At 47.8% G+C, this 17,748-nt stretch overlaps 1 protein-coding gene across 1 annotated transcript in view; it reads left to right on the top strand.

The window, feature by feature from the left end:
• ARIH2 (ariadne RBR E3 ubiquitin protein ligase 2) overlaps nt 1-14,512 on the top strand; it is a 69,010-nt gene extending 54,498 nt beyond the window's left edge. The window contains exons 9-16 of the mRNA XM_025376424.1: nt 2,070-2,187; nt 3,155-3,205; nt 3,296-3,317; nt 8,430-8,581; nt 9,294-9,437; nt 10,645-10,713; nt 11,883-11,966; nt 12,189-14,512. Coding sequence (XP_025232209.1) covers nt 2,070-2,187; nt 3,155-3,205; nt 3,296-3,317; nt 8,430-8,581; nt 9,294-9,437; nt 10,645-10,713; nt 11,883-11,966; nt 12,189-12,260 — 712 coding nt within the window. The 3' untranslated portion in view covers nt 12,261-14,512. The remainder of the gene's footprint in view (nt 1-2,069; nt 2,188-3,154; nt 3,206-3,295; nt 3,318-8,429; nt 8,582-9,293; nt 9,438-10,644; nt 10,714-11,882; nt 11,967-12,188) is intronic.
• Nucleotides 14,513-17,748: the final 3,236 nt, after the last annotated feature.

Genomic DNA, 17,748 nt, shown 5'->3' with positions numbered 1-17,748 from the left:
TAGGCCCAGATCTGTCCTAATCATACCTCCCTGGAATATTCATGGTGGGGCTTCAGAGAAACTGCTTGGAAAATGAGATGTGTGTGTGCGCACATGCCTGTATTTCAAAACATTATTGACACCGAAGATTAAGAATCACTAATGTAGTGGTTCTTTCATTTTAAATCAGGCAGCCACCAGGATCACAGCGATTCAGAGAGACTCCTTGTAATGGTTCTTTATCCTTGTGTCCCACTTTATGAAGTTACTTCCCTGGGTATTTGCCTGAGGGCCTTTTCTAGCCACAAAGTACTGTTGGCCTCCACCAAAGAAAAATTGAAAATATGGAAGCCTAGCCCGACGAATATTGGAGTCTTTTTTTTTTTTTTTCTGTTTTAAGTTTCAGTGTCATCAGATATATCATGACCCTACAGATTTTGCAAGTTCTGGCATTTGTGCATCCTTGTGTGCATGTCTGGCTGGGAAATCAGATGAGACTCCCAGAAATGGATCTCAATCCTGCCTTAGGTCTGAGCTAAGGAGTCCTTCTCAGAGCACCTCACCATGCCCTATGAGAGTCATAGCTCTGTGTTTGACATCTTGGGGGTTGGTAAACAAGATGTTTAAACAAGATATTTAACATACATAGCATAGCTCACTGCAGCCTCAAACCCCTGGTATGAAGTAATCCTTCTGCCTTAGCCTTCCAAGTAGCTGAAACTACAGATGCCCGGCTAATTTTTAAAAATTTGTTGTAGAGGCCAGGTGCAGTGGCTCACGCCTGTGACCCCAGCACTTGAGGAGGCCGAGGCGAGTGGATCACCTAAGGTCAGGAATTCAAGACTAGCCTGGCCAACATGATGAAATCCCGTCTCTACTAAAAATACAAAAATTAGCCAGGTGTAGTGGCAGGAGCCTGTAATCTCAGCTACTCAGGAGGCTGAGGCAGGAAAATCACTTGAACCAGGGAAGCAGAGGTTGCAGTGAGCCGAGATCATGCCATTGCACTCCAGCCTGGGTGACAAGAGCGAAACTCTGTCTCAAAAAAAAAAGATTGTAGAGGCAGGGTCTTCGTATGTTGCCTATGTTGGTCTCAAACTCCTGGTCTAAAGCAATCCTTTTTTTTTTTTTTTAAACAGGGTCTCTCTCAGTTGCCCACGTTGTAGTACAGTGATGCAAATACAGCTCACTGCAGCCTTGACCTCCAGAGCTCAGGCAATCCTCCTACCTTAGACTCTCTAATAGCTGGGACTACAGACACATGCCACCACACCTGGCTAGTTTTTTCATTTTTTGTAGAGATGGGGTCTCACCATGTTGTCCAGGCTGGCTTCAAACTCTTGGGCTCAAGCAGTCCTCCCATCTTGACCTTCCATAGTACTAGGATTACAAGCATGAACCATTGCACTTGGCCTACAGAAACATTTTATTTGTGCATGTTAGAGCATGTCTTACAAAGGCTTAAGTTGAAGAGACATTCATGCAGTATTTCAGTATAACTCATGAGTAAGTAAAGGTTCCATGGGCCTTGAGAGAGAACTTTACCTATTTGAAAAGCTCTAGACCAGGCAGGATGGCCCACACCTGTAATCCCAGCACTTTGGGAGACCGAGGCGAGCAGATCATAAGGTCAAGAGATGAAGACCATCCTGGCCAACATGGTGAAACCCCATCTCTACTAAAAATACAAAAATTAGGCTGGGCGCAGTGGCTCACGCCTGTAATCCCAGCACTTTGGGAGGCTGAGGTAGGCGGATCACAAGGTCAGGAGATCGAGACCATCCTGGCTAACACGGTGAAACCCGTCTCTACTAAAAATACAAAAAATTATCCAGGTGTTGTGGCGGGCGCCTATAGTCCCAGCTACTTGGGAAGCTGAGGCAGGAGAATGATGTGAAGCCAGGAGGCGGAGCTTGCAGTAAGCCGAGATAGTGCCACTGCACTCCAGCCTGACGACAAAGCGAGACTGCGTCTCAAAAAAAAAAAGAAAAGCTCTAATTCATGATTTGTTAACTTGGATAAAAGGAAAATTTTAAACATGGGACCCTGACTTAATGAATATTTGAATGTTTTTCTTTTCCAATTTTAAGTTTCAAGTGTCGTCAGATGTATCATGCACCCACAGACTGTGCCACGATCCGGAAATGGCTCACGAAGTGTGCAGACGACTCTGAAACAGCCAACTACATTAGTGCTCACACTAAAGACGTAAGGATTGTATTTCACCTCTCATGGATCTGCCCTCTTATTGCTGCCCAGGGCCTAGCCTTGGAGATTTGCCATCTGAGAGCAGAATACCCAGAGCCCCAGGGCCCTTCCTGAGGACTAGGGGTTGGGGACCTTCATGCAGAGTTGGCAGCTTGTAGCAGGTTATCACAGGATGCATTGGGTGCATTTTTTCTTTATTATTATGAAATGCCAAAATGCCAGAAAAGGGGGAACTAATTAGAAGAGAACTACCAGTCTTTAACAGCTCTGAAAAGGAGGTGGTTAATAGTCATACTTGATACATAGTAAGGCTGTAATGCAAGCTCAGACCTGCACGATACTCATTTTGAAGTTTCCCGTGGGAAAGTATGGTCCGCGGGCTCTAGGGGCCACTGTACCCTTTGTCAGTCACTCGCAGAGTATGCACTCACAAGCACAGTTTTAATAACAACATTATTAAACATGGTCGACTTCATAGCAGTGGGAGATCACAGCATCAGACTGGTCTCTGCATTGCTGCTTCAGGTTGCTGGCATCTCTCAAATGGTAGAGAGGAGCTTTAGATGTGGTTTCCTTACCCTCTTCTCGAAGCAGAAGTTCAGGCAAGCTGACCATGACTGAATCCATTGTGGCAGCTCCTGTGCTGCTTTGCCAGTCCTCTCAAGAAGGCAGGTTTTCTGCTGATTCAACCTGTGCTTAATCTGAGCAGCTTCGTGGCAGGGGCAGATGGTGGAAGACTTAGTGGGGTTCAGCTGGTGCTTTAAGCGTTTCAAGGCCAAATATGCTGACGTCATTTCCTTGACTTACTGTTCCAGCCTCAGTGACCTGCCACATTTAAGTGAGATGCTCCTCCCCAGAAGTGCTCGCATGATGAGCAACTGGGCACAGGTGCCAGGAGCTTTGTGTAATTTGTCTTAAAACCAACCTGGTGGTATGTGAGCCTAATGGCACCCTTCTGTCTCCTCAGTGTCCCAAGTGCAACATCTGCATTGAGAAGAATGGAGGCTGCAATCACATGGTGAGCAGAAGCCTCTGCACTTTGTATGTGTGACCTGGAACCTTTGGTCAGTGTGCCCTTAACGTGTTCTCTTCTGTTTCCCTCTGACAGCAATGCTCCAAGTGTAAACACGGTGAGTTCCAAGCTTGGTGTGTAAGGCCCAGTGGCACTTTCTTGTGGTTGGGTCTCCGTTACTATTTAAGTGAGTACTTCTGCCATGAAATGACAAAACATAGAAGAGCCTCAGTCACTTAACAGTCACAGTAACTGGCATAAAGTAGCTTTTTTTTTTTTTTATTTTCTATTTTTTGGTCCCTCTTACAATCCCACTGCTATCTTGCTAACACATATAGTCAGACGTCAAGTTTGGGGTAATCCTCATGATCCTCAGTTATCCAAGAAGATGATTTCAGGGTGTTACTTTCACTTTTTTGCCAAGGCAGGTAAGTAGCTTGGGGCTTATCTGTGCTACCTTGTAGATACCTTTACCAGAAGTAGTAAAATAATGGTTTTCCCTTGCTGTTTTACAATAGTGGGGGTTTTGATTTAACCTTTCAGACCTCCTTCATCGATCAGGAATAATTTACATAGCTAGAACCCATTGGTTTTGTATGCCACCCGGCCAGGTCAGCTGAAGAAACAGAATCCCTTCAAGTAGAAAATATGTCCAAGTGGGTCTCTCCTACACAGCTGCTTTGATGCTCATCAGGAGCCCCTGAGAGTCTGAGAGTTTCTTTTTTGTGTGTGAAGGAATCTCACTCTGTCACCCATGAAGTTTAGTGATGCAATCTCAGCTCACTGTAACCTCCATCTCCTGGTTTCAAGCAGTTCTCCTGCCTCAGCCTTTCGAGTAGCTGGGATTACAGGCATCTACCACTGCGCCTGGCTAATTTCTGTATTTTTAGTAGAGACGGGGTTTTGCCATGTTGGCCAGGCTGGTCTCAAACTCCTGACCTCAGGTGATCTGCCTACCTTGGCCTCCCAAAGTGCTGGGACTACAGGAGTGAGCCACTGCGCCTGACCGAGAGTTTTGCTTTGCAAGGGCCTGTGCAAATGCTATTTCCAGGAACCCTCTTTTCTTTATTTTTTGAGACAGTGTCTCACTCTGTCGCTCAGGCTGGAGTGCAGTGGCATGATCTTGGCTCACTGCAACCTCTACCTCCTGGGTTTAAGCAATTCTGCCACCACAGCCTCCTGAGTAGCTGGGATTACAGGGACTCACCACCACACCTGGCTACTTTTTTGTATTTTTAGTAGAGACGGGGTTTCACCATGTTAGCCAGGCTGGTGTCAAACTCTTGACCTCGGCCGGGCGCAGTGGCTCACGCCTGTAATCCCAGCACTTTGGGAGGCCGAGACAGGCGGATCACGAGGTCAGGAGATCGAGACCATCCTGGCTAACACAGTGAAACCCTGTCTCTACTAAAAATACAAAAAATTAGCCGAGCATGGTGGCAGGCGCTTGTATGTAGTCCCAGCTACTCAGGAGGCTGAGGGAGGAGAATGGCATGAAACCGGGAGGCAGAGCTTACAGTGAGCCGAGATCACGCCACTGCACTCCAGCCTGTGCGACAAAGTGAGACTCCGTCTCAAAAAAAAAAAAACAACAAACAAAAAAAACTCTTGACCTCAGGGGATCCGCCTGCCTCGGCCTCTCAATGTGCTGGGATTATAGGCGTGAACCACCGTGCCTGGCCTTTTTTTTTTTTCCCCAAAAATGGAGTTTTGCTCGTCACTCAGGCTGGAATGCAATGGCGCAATCTTGGTTCACTGCAACATCTGCCTCCTGGGTTCGAGCAATTCCACCTCATCCTCCCCAGTAGCTGCAATTACAGGCGCCCACCACCACACCTGGATAATTTTTGTGTTCTTAGTATAGACGGGGTTTCACCATGTTGTCCAGGCTGGTCTCGAACTTCTGACCTCAGGCAGTCTGCCTGCCTCGACTTCCCAAAGTGCTGGGATTACAGATGTGAGCCACCGTGCCCGGCCCCAGGAGCCCTTTTAATCAGAGTGGTCATGGCAGGGACTTAGACAGTAACATTGACTCTGCAGTGCCGAATGAAGATAGGCCATGGCTAGTGGCATATTTCTTCCATGGGGCCACGCCCCCCCCCTTTTTTTTTTTTTTTTTTTTTTTGAGATAGAGAAGCTCTGTCATCCAGGCTGGAGTGCAGTGGTGCGATCTCAGCTCACTGCAAGCTCCGCCTCCCGGGTTCACGCCATTCTCCCGCCTCAACCTCTGGAGTAGTTGGGACTACAGGCGCCCGCCACCATGCCCGGCTAATTTCTTTTTGTATTTTTAGTAGAGACGGGGTTTCACCATGTTAGCCAGGATAGTCTCGATCTCCGGACCTTGTGATCCACCTGCCTCGGCCTCCCAAAGTGCTGGGATTACAGGCTTGAGCCAGCGCACCCAGCGGGGCCACACTCTTTCCCTCTCTTTTTCTTTGTATATATCAGAGAGAGAAGTGTATCATACACTTAGAACAATGCAAAAGACACATAGAGTTTAAAGAATAATGACAAACACCCCAGCACCCACCACATTTCTAGTGCCTGAGAAGCCCCATGGGTGTCCATATCGCTTGACACCCAGAGTTAACTGCCATCTCACAAGAATAACTTGAATCCAGGAGGTAGAAGTCATAGTGAACCGAGATTGTGCCACTGAACTCCAGCCTGGGTGATAGAGCGAGACTCCATCTCAAAAAAAACTGCCATCTCTTTCTTTGCTGTATATTTATATCACCTATATGGGCAACCCTAAGGAATGTGGTGGTTTTTTTGTTTGTTTGTTTTTTTCGAGACGGAGTCTCACTCTGTCACCCAGAGCTGAGTGCAGTGGCAAGATCTCAGCTCACTGCAACCTCCACCTCCGAGGTTCAAGCAATTATCCTGCTGGGCCTCTGGAGTAGCTGGAATTGCAGTCACATGCCACCACACCCAGCTAATTTTTGATGGAGTCTCACTCTGTCTCCGGGGGTAGAGTGCAATGGTGCAATCTCCGCCCACTGCAACCTCCGCCTCCTGGGTTCAAGCAATTCTCCTGCCTCAGCCTCCCAAGTAGCTGAGATTATAGGCACCCGCCACTATACCCAGCTAATTTTTTGTATTTTTGTTAGAGACGTGGTTTCACCATGTTGGCCAGGCTGGTCTTGAACTCTGACCTCGTGATTAGCCCGCCTTGGCCTCCCAAAGTGCTTGGATTACAGGCGTGAGCCACCACGCCCGGCCTGTATTGTTTAAAATGGTAGCAAGCACACCTAGCTAATTAAGGAGAGGGCAGTGTTGCCACTATTAGGTGAAGGCTCCCAGGAGAGAAATGGAACAACCTCTGGGTCTCCGGGTTTTGCTTTGGCTTCCCTAAAATTATTCAAGAGCCTCATTTTTTGGTAAGTCAGTAAGCCAAGTTATCCCAGGAGATTGAATCCTGAGAAACAGAAATTACCCTGTCAGGGTCTCTGGAAGAGGCAGAATAGGCCAGATATAAAATCGAATAAGGTATTATTAGAACACACATTGTGTGTTCTAGACAACCAGGAGGACCTCACTTAGACAAGTTTTGCTTCTCATAGCAGGCTTGACAAAGATATAACAAGGCACATAGCCCATGTGCTCATGGAATGCAGAATATCAACAGGCCATTGTTCATCCAACAGAACTATGGTTGGCTTCTCTCCATTCGACTGCAATAATTCTTTGAGCATCTAACAATAATTCTTTAAACATACAGAAAAAAAAAGCATTTTTTTTTTTTTGAGACAAGGTCTTGCTCTGTCACCCAGGCTGGAGTGCAGTGGTGCAATCTCAGCTCACAATCTCCGCCCTGCAGGTTTAACCAGTTCTCGTGCTTCAGCCTCCCAAGTAGCTACTGGCACGTGCCACCATACCTGGCTAATTTGTTTGTGTGTGTGTGTGTGTGTGTGTGTGTATGTATGTATTTTTTTTTAATAGAGACGGGGGTTTCACCATGTTGGCCAGGCTGGTCTCAAATTCCTGACCTCAGGTGATCCACCTGCCTTGGCCTCCCAGAGTACTGGGATTACAGGTGTGAGCTACCACAAAAGCAGAATCATAGTTCTGATTATGAACCATTGGATAGCTCTAGGTTTTATAGAAATGTGTTATTTGTCACGTGCAGTGGCTCATGCCTGTAATCCCAGCACTTTGAGAGGCAGAGATGGGCAGCTCACTGAACACTGGGGGTTCGAGACCGGCCTAGCCAACATGGTGAAGCCCCATCTCTACTAAAAATACAAAAATTAGCCAGCATGTTGTCGGGCGCCTGTCGTCCCAGCTACTCGGGAGGCTGAGGCAAGTGAATCGCTTGAACCTGGAATGCAGAGGTTGCAGTAAGCCGAGATCGTGCCACTGCACTCCAGCCTGGGTGACAGAGTGAGAGTTTGTCTCAAAAAAAAAAAAAAAAAAGAAAAATAAGAAATGTGTTCTTGGCCGGGCGCGGTGGCTCAAGCCTGTAATCCCAGCACTTTGGGAGGCCGAGACAGGCGGATCACGAGGTCAGGATCGCGACCATCCTGGCTAACATGGTGAAACCCCGTCTCTACTAAAAAGATACAAAAAAATTAGCCGGGCGAGGTGGCAGGCGCCTGTAGTCCCAGCTACTCGGGAGGCTGAGGCAGGAGAATGGCGTGAACCCGGGAGACGGAGCTTGCAGTGAGCCGAGATTGCGCCACTGCACTCCAGCCTGGGCAACAGAGCGAGACTCCGTCTCAAAAAAAAAAAAAAAAAAAAATGTGTTCTTTAAAATAGAAGAAAAAGGGGAAAAGCCTTTATTCTTAGCTTCATATACAAAAATCTTTCTAGGACAAGTGTGAGGGTAGGAAGCAGTAGGGAGGTCAGTTTGTACTGATGATGTGCATTTAGACAGTCAGGTGGGCCTCAGTTGGACAAGTTCCTGCTTCTCATGGTGGCATTGACATAGCAGACCAGTAGTCTGTACAGTCAGCATCTGCCTGTATTAGATTAATAAAACACATGGCACATGTGCTCATGGAATAGAAATTATCCATAGGCTTTTGTTCCTATCAGCAAGTACAGACTACAAGGACAGTAGGATGTGACAGGGATGAGAGGTGCACATTCCTTCAAGAAAGAGGCCCCCTTGGGAAGTTCTGTTCAGGTGACCCCTTTGGGAGCAGGGTCTGACTGTCTCTCTCCTCTGCCTATAGAGGAAAGTGGAGTTGTCTTGTAGATGTAAATGACTCTCCTCTGTTCTGCACAGACTTCTGCTGGATGTGTCTAGGAGATTGGAAGACTCATGGCAGTGAATACTATGAGTGTAGTCGTTACAAGGAGAATCCTGACATTGTGAACCAGAGCCAACAAGCCCAGGCGAGGGAAGCCCTCAAGAAGTACTTATTCTACTTTGAGAGGGTAGGTGTCCTCTCCTGTACCTTCCCCTACAGGGTAGGCTTCTTCCACTTGGCCTGCTGGTGGGATTCCCAGGGGACTGGTAGACAGAGCCAGCCTGTGCACATAGAAGTCAGTGAATGGAGCTCCTGCGGTATCCCTGGGTGCTAGCTCTGTAGATGTGCCTTTCAAGCTCTACAGGGTATATCTCCAGCCAACAGGGAAGGACCTGGTACTGACCTTGGTTGAATGATGGATTGAAGGACAATGAGGGGCCATCAGACAGTCTTTTCCATCTAGTGCCATCTTTTTTTTTTCTTTTTTCAATGTTTTTAATTTTTATTTATTTTTTTCTTTCTGTCCTCACAATCTGTTCCCATAGTATCATCTTAGTAGTCAAATTTGGAAAGCAGTTTCTCCCAGGGAGCCCTTCAGAAGCCCAAAGAGCACCATGCATAATGGTCTCTAATCACAGTAGACCATCAGGGGCCTAGCTTTGCATAGTCGTCAGGGCTGGAGTCCCATTGACCCAGAAGGGTAGAGTGATCTGGTAGGCATACGGCTGTTCTGGACAGGTTAGAAGGATGGACTGAAGAAGACCTGCTCTTGCACTTTGGGGAATAAGTTACAGGAGTCTATGGCCATGTCCTGCCAGCAAGGTGTCTATCCTGAACTCTTGTGTAGACCTCTGCACCTTCGTGGGACTCGTGTGGTTTTCCCCTTCTGTGCCCTGTAGTGGGAAAACCACAACAAAAGCTTGCAGCTTGAGGCACAGACATACCAGCGGATTCACGAGAAGATTCAGGAGAGGGTCATGAACAATCTGGGGACATGGATCGACTGGCAGTACCTACAGAATGCTGCCAAGCTCTTGGCCAAGGTATCTACCACTTCACTCATCCTATCCCTGATCCAGTGCCTGGCTCTGTCACCACCTCTGAAAGTGGGAAGCCCTGTTGAAAGAGAGTATTTTAGCACCCTGTGCAGCCTTTCATGCTTCTGCTTGTGGATCCACATCTTCATGTGCTGTGCCCATCAAGGACCCAGTCCTCTGCTGGATGTCCAGGGGATTTATAAGAGTGTTGCACTGCCTCTGCCTGTAGGGAAAACTAGAGCACTTTTCTTCTCCTTTTGTCCTGTGTATGCATCACTCAAAGGAAAATAAAAGATTGTCTGAAGTGCCGGGCGTGGTGGCTCACCCCTGTAATCCCAGCACTTTGGGAAGCCGAGGTGGGCGGATCACTTGAGGTCAGGAGTTTGAGACCAGCCTGGCCAACATGGTGAAACCCCGTCTCTACTAAAAATACAAAAGTTAGCTGGGCATGGGGGCACATGCCTGTAGTTCCAGCTACTTGGGAGGCACGAGAATTGCTTGAACCTAGGAGTTGGAGGCTGCAGTGAGCTGAGATCATTGCACTCCAGTCTGGGTGATAAAGCAAGACTCTGTCTCAAGAAAAAAAAAAAAAAAGATTGGGCAGGGTGCAGTGTCTCACGCCTATGATCCCAGCACTTTGGAAGGCCAAAGCAGATGGATTGCTTGAGCCCAGGAGTTTGAGACCAGCCTGGGCAACATGAGAAAACCCCGTCTCTACAAAAAAATACAAAAATTCGCCTGGTGTGGTGATGCACACCTGTAGTCCTGGCTACTTGGAAGGCTGATGTGGGAGGATCGCTTGAGTCTGGGAGGCAAGAGTTTGCAGTGAGTGGGAATCGCACCACTGCACTCCAGCCTGGGCATCAGAATGAAACCTTGTTTCAAAAAAAAAAAAAAAAAAAAAGGTTGTCTTTGGCTAAGCATTGAGATAGATGTGTTGACTCTGATGTCCTACTCAAGAGGGAAAAGCTATTGAGGCAGCTGCTGGTAATCACTTTGTAAAAGAAACTGGGTGTTCTGTGACCATTGTTGTTTGTTTGTTTTTTCCCCATATCTTTTCACAATTCATCTCTATTTGGCTTGGTATAATTTCTTTCAGGCCCATACCTATAGAGCTAAGCTCATTTGCATGTGGAGGGTAGGAATTGTAAGAGCCACCTGAGATGCAGGTAGCTTAGAATCACAGACACAGGTCCCTTCTCTCCTGTTGCAGTGTCGATACACCCTGCAGTACACCTACCCATATGCATATTACATGGAGTCCGGACCCAGGAAGAAGCTGGTAAGGCAAAGCAATTTTTCTACTCTGTCCTGTTAGCCTCAAAGGTGCCCTTCTCTACCAGCACTTTGCAGGAGAGTGAGGACCAGACCCCTGGTCATTGGGAGGGCAAAGTTAAAACAAAACTCTAATTGCAAAATTCCACTTCTACTCTGGGCACCTCCAAAATATATCTCAGGTGCTGTTATTCTGTGTAATGTAAGACACATGCACCTAATCCTCTGAACAACTATATTTAAAGGGCGATTGGCTAAAAAGGTCTGTGGCCAGTGGGAGGCCACTATTGCCCATGCTTGGGAGGGATATTTACCATGCATGTCCTTAAGATATATTTGACTGTTTTATACCTTGTTTAATTCTTCATCTTAGAGTTGAATTTGAATATGAATTTATTGTTACTACCAGTAACAATAAATGTTAATAAACTAGTAATTCACATTTTTGTTTAAATGCTGGAAAACAGAAAAGCATTTACATTGTCCGGAAAGAAATTACCACTGTCAGCATTTTCCAGCCTTTTAAAATTAATATTGTGTATATATAATCAAGGTTATATATATAAAAAACAATATTTTATTGTTATAAAGTTTATTGTTATAGCTGTTATGATTTACCCGCCTGGTAAATACCATTTTGTTAATGGTTGCATAAATGTGTCATCATGATTGTACCATCACTTGGGACATTTATTCTTTGTTTCGCTACTATAAATAGTACATTGAGGAACATTTTTGTGCATAAAGCTGTATCTTCTTAGATGTATAATTACTAAGTAAGTTTGAGTATTTTTAAGGCTCTTGATTTGCAGAAGGACTGGAAAAAAATGAAGTGATAGTGTCTGAGTATATTCGTTTGACTTATTTTTTACAGCATCCATTCCCTTTCATGTTGGGAGTGTTCTCTTTAGTGACTTAAATTCTTCCCCTTCCTTTGGGAGTGTGGAGGGTGGAGTGGACCTTTTAGGGGTGGAGGGTGAGTGTGGCCTTGCTGTTTGGATAGCCTTTTGTTTGGATTCTGGCTCTGGGCACAGGGAATAACACTGCTTTCTGAGGACAGTATCAGGATTGTCTGTAGTTCTTGAGCCTGAGGTGCTGCGTGTGCCCACCCTGTGTACAGGCCCTGCCCCAGCCATAGCCCACTCACCTTTTGACCCTCCTGCTCTGCCTATGCAGTTTGAATACCAGCAGGCTCAGCTGGAGGCTGAGATCGAAAACCTGTCATGGAAAGTGGAGCGTGCAGACAGCTATGACAGAGGGGTAAGTGCCTACTGTCCTCTTGGATTCTATATTGCAGGTAAAGGAGGACTGACCTGGTAATAGGTGACAGGGTTGTTGGCTTGTGCATTGGAAGCTGCTGCTAAGAATGGGAAGGGCAGTGTTTTTTACTCCTTGGAGGTCCTGGAGGGTGTTTGTGGCTTTGGCTACTCCTTGCTCCCAGGCCTGGGCCATGCAAGCATACACCTTGTTTCTCTGATGCAGGACTTGGAGAACCAGATGCATATAGCGGAGCAGCGGAGGAGAACCCTGCTGAAAGATTTCCATGACACCTAAGTTGGGATGTGGATGTGCCGGGGTGAATACTGCATGCTGCAGGCTCTGCCTTTCATGACCCCAGGCGACAGCCAGGGCCCCACTCCTGAGAGACACTGGCAACACCTCTTAGTTGATTTCTGTTTTCTTCTCTTTTCACTTTTTGTTTCTACCAGGGTAGAGGCCATGTTGAACTGGCCTCTTTTCAGGACTTTTATTTCCCCCTGGATGGTTGTTGGGAGGGAGGGAATGTGTTTTCTGAATGGCTATTAATAGTATTAGATCATTACAACTTATGTAACTTTCAAAGGTTGTACAATTATACAAAAAAAAAAAAAAAAACAAAGGCAAACTATAGGATAACACAGAGCCCTTTTTGAAAATAAATTGGCGTTGGAGTGTTTTACCCTCTAGCTCTTTTACTTAGAATGTAACATATGCTGCCTACCCACCTGAAAATGTCTGTACTGCAAGAGGGCCCTGGGCCTCTGCTTTCCAGATTCACATTTGTTTGGCCAGAGTTGGAGTCCTAAAGGAAGAGCATGGGTGGCAGATGGCAGGGAATTAAACTGGCCTGTGCAGTGGGCACGGAGCACAAGGAGTCACAGCATGCCTCCTGCCTTACCATGGTGGTACGGAGACAGTTCAGAACATGGTCTTCTTGCCACAGGGTGGTGTTGTCTCTGGTGGTGCTGCATGTCTGTGGCTCACCTTTATTCTTGAAACTGAGGTTTACCTGGATCTGGCTACTGAGGCTAGAGCCCACAGCAGAATGGGGGTGGGCCTGTGGCCCCCCAAACTAGGGGGCATAGGTTCATCACAGCGTTTCCTTTTGTCTCCTAAAGATAGGGATCTACTTTTGAAGGGAATTGTTCCTCCCAAATAAATTTGCTTTACCTTGGTCCTTTCTTTTGTGCCAGTATTCAAGTGGTATAGCTCTGAGCAGGGTCACATTTGGCCAAACTTGACACTGTCTTGCTGCACTCTCCTTTGGCAAACATCAGGGTCAGAATTCAGGATAGCCTTCCCTAGGGCACTGGCCTTTCTGGTACGGGGACCACGTTTTCACAGGTTATTTTCATGTTACCTGGAGCGTGTCCAGAGGCTGCTCTGAGGCTGAGGTGTGTTCCCCCTTGCCTGGTTCCAGCTGTCAGAGGGATACCATCCTAGGGTCTGGGAGTCCAAGGCCATGGGACTCCTTGGTTTGTGGTCTCAGATCCTGTACTAAGAAGGGTCTGGCCAGAGGAACAGACCAGTTTTCGCACAGTGAAGTGCAAGGGAACAAGTGGTTTGCCTGGTGTCCTACCTGTCCTGAACCTGGTCCTGTGGGCCACTGAAAAGTTAGATCTGTGATCTCTGGGGTTTTTGTGGCTTTGTTCAATGCTTCCACTCTAGGGCAGGCAGAGCAGTCTATACTCTCCCACACCTGCTTGACCTCCAGGGAGAGCTGATATACAGAGATCTGTGAATATTATGATAGAAATTATTTGGTATTCATATATTTCACCTGCAAGTCAGCAATTTCCCAGGTACCATGTAAGCTATAAAACAGTCATTCTTAAAGACACAGGATAGCTGTGACTCATGGAATCATGAGGTCCATGGCTGGTTGCAGGTTCCCTTTCTCCTTCCTCAGGTTTTGTCTCTTCCTGTGTTGTCCCCAGCAAGGGAGAGACTGTGGGGTGGATTGGGAGAACAAATTAGGAGTATAGCGGATGAACCCAGAATTGGAACAGTGGGGCGCTAACTGAACGAGGAGAGTACCTGCTGCAGGACCTGGAGGTCAGGTGTGAATGCTGTATTGGCACAAGGAATAAATATCCTGGCGTCTGGAGCCTTTACCTCTCCATCAAGTCCTTCCTGTGATACTGCCATGGCACGGGATCTGAGTTGCAGCTCTGCACCCTAAATCACACCCTGGGCATTGTCTGGGCTGCAGGGCTGCCAGATTCTGCACTTGTGTCTAGCTGTGGCCCTGGATGCTGGAGCTGCAGGGTTTTCTGTGCTCAGACTGTAGCCTGCAGCTCTTGGCCTGTGTAGAGCCCCATCCTGTGCCCCCAGTGTCTGTTGTTTGTCAACATCATCAGGAAGATGGGAAAGGTCAGGCAGAATTTTTCTGCCCTACAAAGGGTAGAAGAGAAAGGACACAGTATTTTCATGAATTTACCATATCTCTTTGTTTTTCTTCAAAGAAAAAGTTAATTGAGGCAATGTCATCTGCTCAAAGTTGAGTGGTTTATTCACAATAAACTGTAAGTTTCTGATTATAAAAATGTGTCCAGAGTGTTTCTTCATGGGGTCTAGGTAGTCTTCTGAGCCCACAGGGGTCTGGCCAGTGAACACCAGAGGAGTGCCTTCCTATCAGTCAGCCCCTTCTTCCAGAGGGCTGGGGAGGCCCCAGTGGCCAAATTCGGCTCTGTTTTCCCTTTCTGGCTGTTGGGGGAGAGGGCACCTGTGATCCCTGTGGAATGAAGTAGAAAATCCTGGCAGTTTTCAGCTCTCCTCTCCTTCCCTGGGTTGTACAGGCTGAATCATTCCCCATCACAAACAGATCCCGGGGTTGTGGTAGGGTGCTGATATAAATGTCCCAACCCCCCCCCCATTCTAAGACCTCTGGGCCCCTCCAAAGTAGACATGGGAATGTAGGGCTGTGGAGTATGGCAGGGCGAACTCTAGCTTCACGGGAGCCCTAAGGGTTGTGAAGAGACAACTTGGGGCAGAAACAAGTGTAGAGTCTAATCTCAAGGGTGAAGGACAGGAAATGGGGTTTGGATTAAGGGGTCCACATTTGTGGTGTCAGAAGTGGCAATAGTGTCAGTGGTAAGTAGCTCAGGGGTAGAGTGGAGGCTCCATAGCTGTGGGCAACAAGCACAGGGCACCTGTGGCTAGAACAGACCTCATACATTGCCAGTCTGAACTCCGCAGCTCTTCCTGTGGACCTCAGGTGTGCCAAGCCCTACGCTTGGCACCTGGGCATACAGTGGTATGCAAGTGATTCATGTGCTCTACCTTCCAGGAGCTTCCGGTCCATGGGGGACACGGAATTGATCACTAGTGAATGTTTTTTGTTTTGAGACAGTCTCGCTCTATTGCCCAGACTGTAGTATAGTGGCATGATCTCTGCTCACTGCAGCCTCCACTCCTGGGCTCAAACATCATTCTGCTTCAGCCCTCCGAGTAGCTGGGACTAGTGTGTGCCACCTTGCTCCCCTAATTTTTATATTTTTTTGTAGAGACAGGGTCTTGCCATGTTGCCCAGACTGGTCTCAAACTTCTGAGTTCAAGCTGTCTTCCTGGCTTGGCCTCCCAAAGTGCTGGGATTACAGGCATAAGCCACTGCGCCCAGTCCACTAGTGAATGTTTGTACTGGAGCAGCTAGGCCAGGAGCGAAGGACCACCCATGCTCAGGGCCACTCCTGCAGACGACTGGGGCCAGGGTACTATGGCCTTGGTACCATAGCCTTGGCAATCCTAAAAAGAGACAAGATAGCACCTTCTAGCGAAGTCAAGAGGAGGGATTTTCCATGTAGCCCACAGGGGTCCACACAATAAGCATCTGAGCATCTCCTGTATAATGGGCTCCGCTTGGGGCGGGATAGAAAGGGATAGAAGTGGGACCTCACAAGACAATCACATTAACTGAGAACATACCCATTTAGTCCTCACAGCAGCCGCTTGAGGTAGGTGCTGTCATCATCCACATTACACAGCCACTTAAAATGAGAGCTAGGGGACTCGCGTGGTGGCTCATGCCTATAATCCCAGCACTTCAGGAGGCTGAGACTGGAGAATTGCTTGAGCTCCAGGAGTTCATGACCAGCCTGGATGACATAGGGAGACCTCTTCCTACAAAAATAAATAAATAAAAATCAGCTGGGTGTGGTGCTGCACACCTGTAATCCCAGCTACTTGGGAGGCTGAGCTAGGAGGATTGCTTGGACCTGGGGGATAGGTGCTGCAGTAAGCCATGATCACACCACTGCACTCCAGTCTCGGTGACAGAGCAAGACACTGTCTTAACAATCCGGGCACGGTGGCTCACGTCTGTAATCCCAGCACTTTGGGAGGTCGAGGGGGGCGGATCACCTGTGGTCAGGAGTTCGAGACCAGCCTGACCAACATGGTGAAACCCTGTCTCTATTAAAATAAACAAAAAATTAGCCAGACATGGTGGTGGGTGCCTGTAATCTCAGCTACTCTGGAGGCTGAGGCAGGGGAATAGCTTGAACCCAGGAGGCAGAGGTTGCAGTGAGCTGAGATTGCACCACTGCACTCCAGCCTGGGCGCAACAGAGCGAGACTCCATCTCAAAAAAAAAAAAAAAAAAAAAAAAAAAGGCCGGGCATGGTGGCTCACGAGTGTAATCCCAGCACTTTGGGAGACCGAGGCAGGCGGATCACAAGGTCAGGAGATCAAGACCATCCTGGCTAACACAGTGAAACCCCATCTCTACTACAAAAAAAAAAAAAAAAAAAATTAGCTGGGCGTAGTGGCAGGCGCCTGTAGTCCCAGCTACTCGGGGGGCTGAGGCAGGAGAAGCGTGAACCTGGGAGGCGGAGCTTGCAGTGAGCCAAGATTGGGCCACTGCACTTCAGCCTGGGTGACAGAGCGAGACTCTGTCTCAAAAAGAAAAAGAAAAAAGAACACAGATAAATAGAAGGCCTGGATTTGGTAGTGTGTACTGCCATGGCATCAAAGGACCAGGCTTTTAAAAGACAGAAATTCTGGTTTCTGATGTGGTTGTGAAATTCCCACAGCTGACAGCAGGTGGAGCAGCCCTGCAACCTGCTTGCTTTCTGTTTTCTGGCAATGAGCTATCAGTACCTTTGCTTAGTGATAGGCCTAACTCAGGTAATAGGTGTAAGAATGGAGTTCAGGAAAATAGGTTAAGCAAAGTACAGATTTTATGGTGATCAAATTCTAGTTTTTAAAAGGCTAGAGGGGCCGGGTGCGGTGACTCATGCCTGTAATCCAGCACTTTGGGAGGCTGAGGTGGGCGGATCACAAGGTCAGGAGTTTGAGACCAACCTTGCCAACACGGTAAAACCTCATCTCTACTAAAAATATAAAAATTAGCCGGGCGTGGCCGGGCGCGGTGGCTCAAGCCTGTAATCCCAGCACTTTGGGAGGCCGAGACGGGCGGATCACGAGGTCAGGAGATCGAGACTAGCCTGGCTAACACGGTGAAACCCCGTCTCTACTAAACAAATACAAAAAACTAGCCGGGCGAGGTGGCGGGTGCCTGTAGTCCCAGCTACTGGGGAGGCTGAGGCAGGAGAATGGTGTAGACCCGGGAGGCGGAGCTTGCAGTGAGCTGAGATCCGGCCACTGCACTCCAGCCTGGGCGACAGAGCGAGACTCCGTCTCAAAAGAAAAAAAGCCAGACGTTGTGGTACAGCGCCTGTAATCCCAGCTACTTGGGAGGCTGAGGCAGGAGAATCGCTTGAACCAGGGAGGTGGAGGTTGCAATGAACTGAGATTGCGCCATTGTACTCCAGTCTGGGCAACAG

Source organism: Theropithecus gelada, chromosome 2 (assembly GCF_003255815.1).
Source record: "Theropithecus gelada isolate Dixy chromosome 2, Tgel_1.0, whole genome shotgun sequence".
Classification (NCBI taxonomy): Eukaryota; Metazoa; Chordata; class Mammalia; order Primates; family Cercopithecidae; genus Theropithecus; species Theropithecus gelada.
This window is presented reverse-complemented; position numbering and strand designations above follow the sequence as displayed.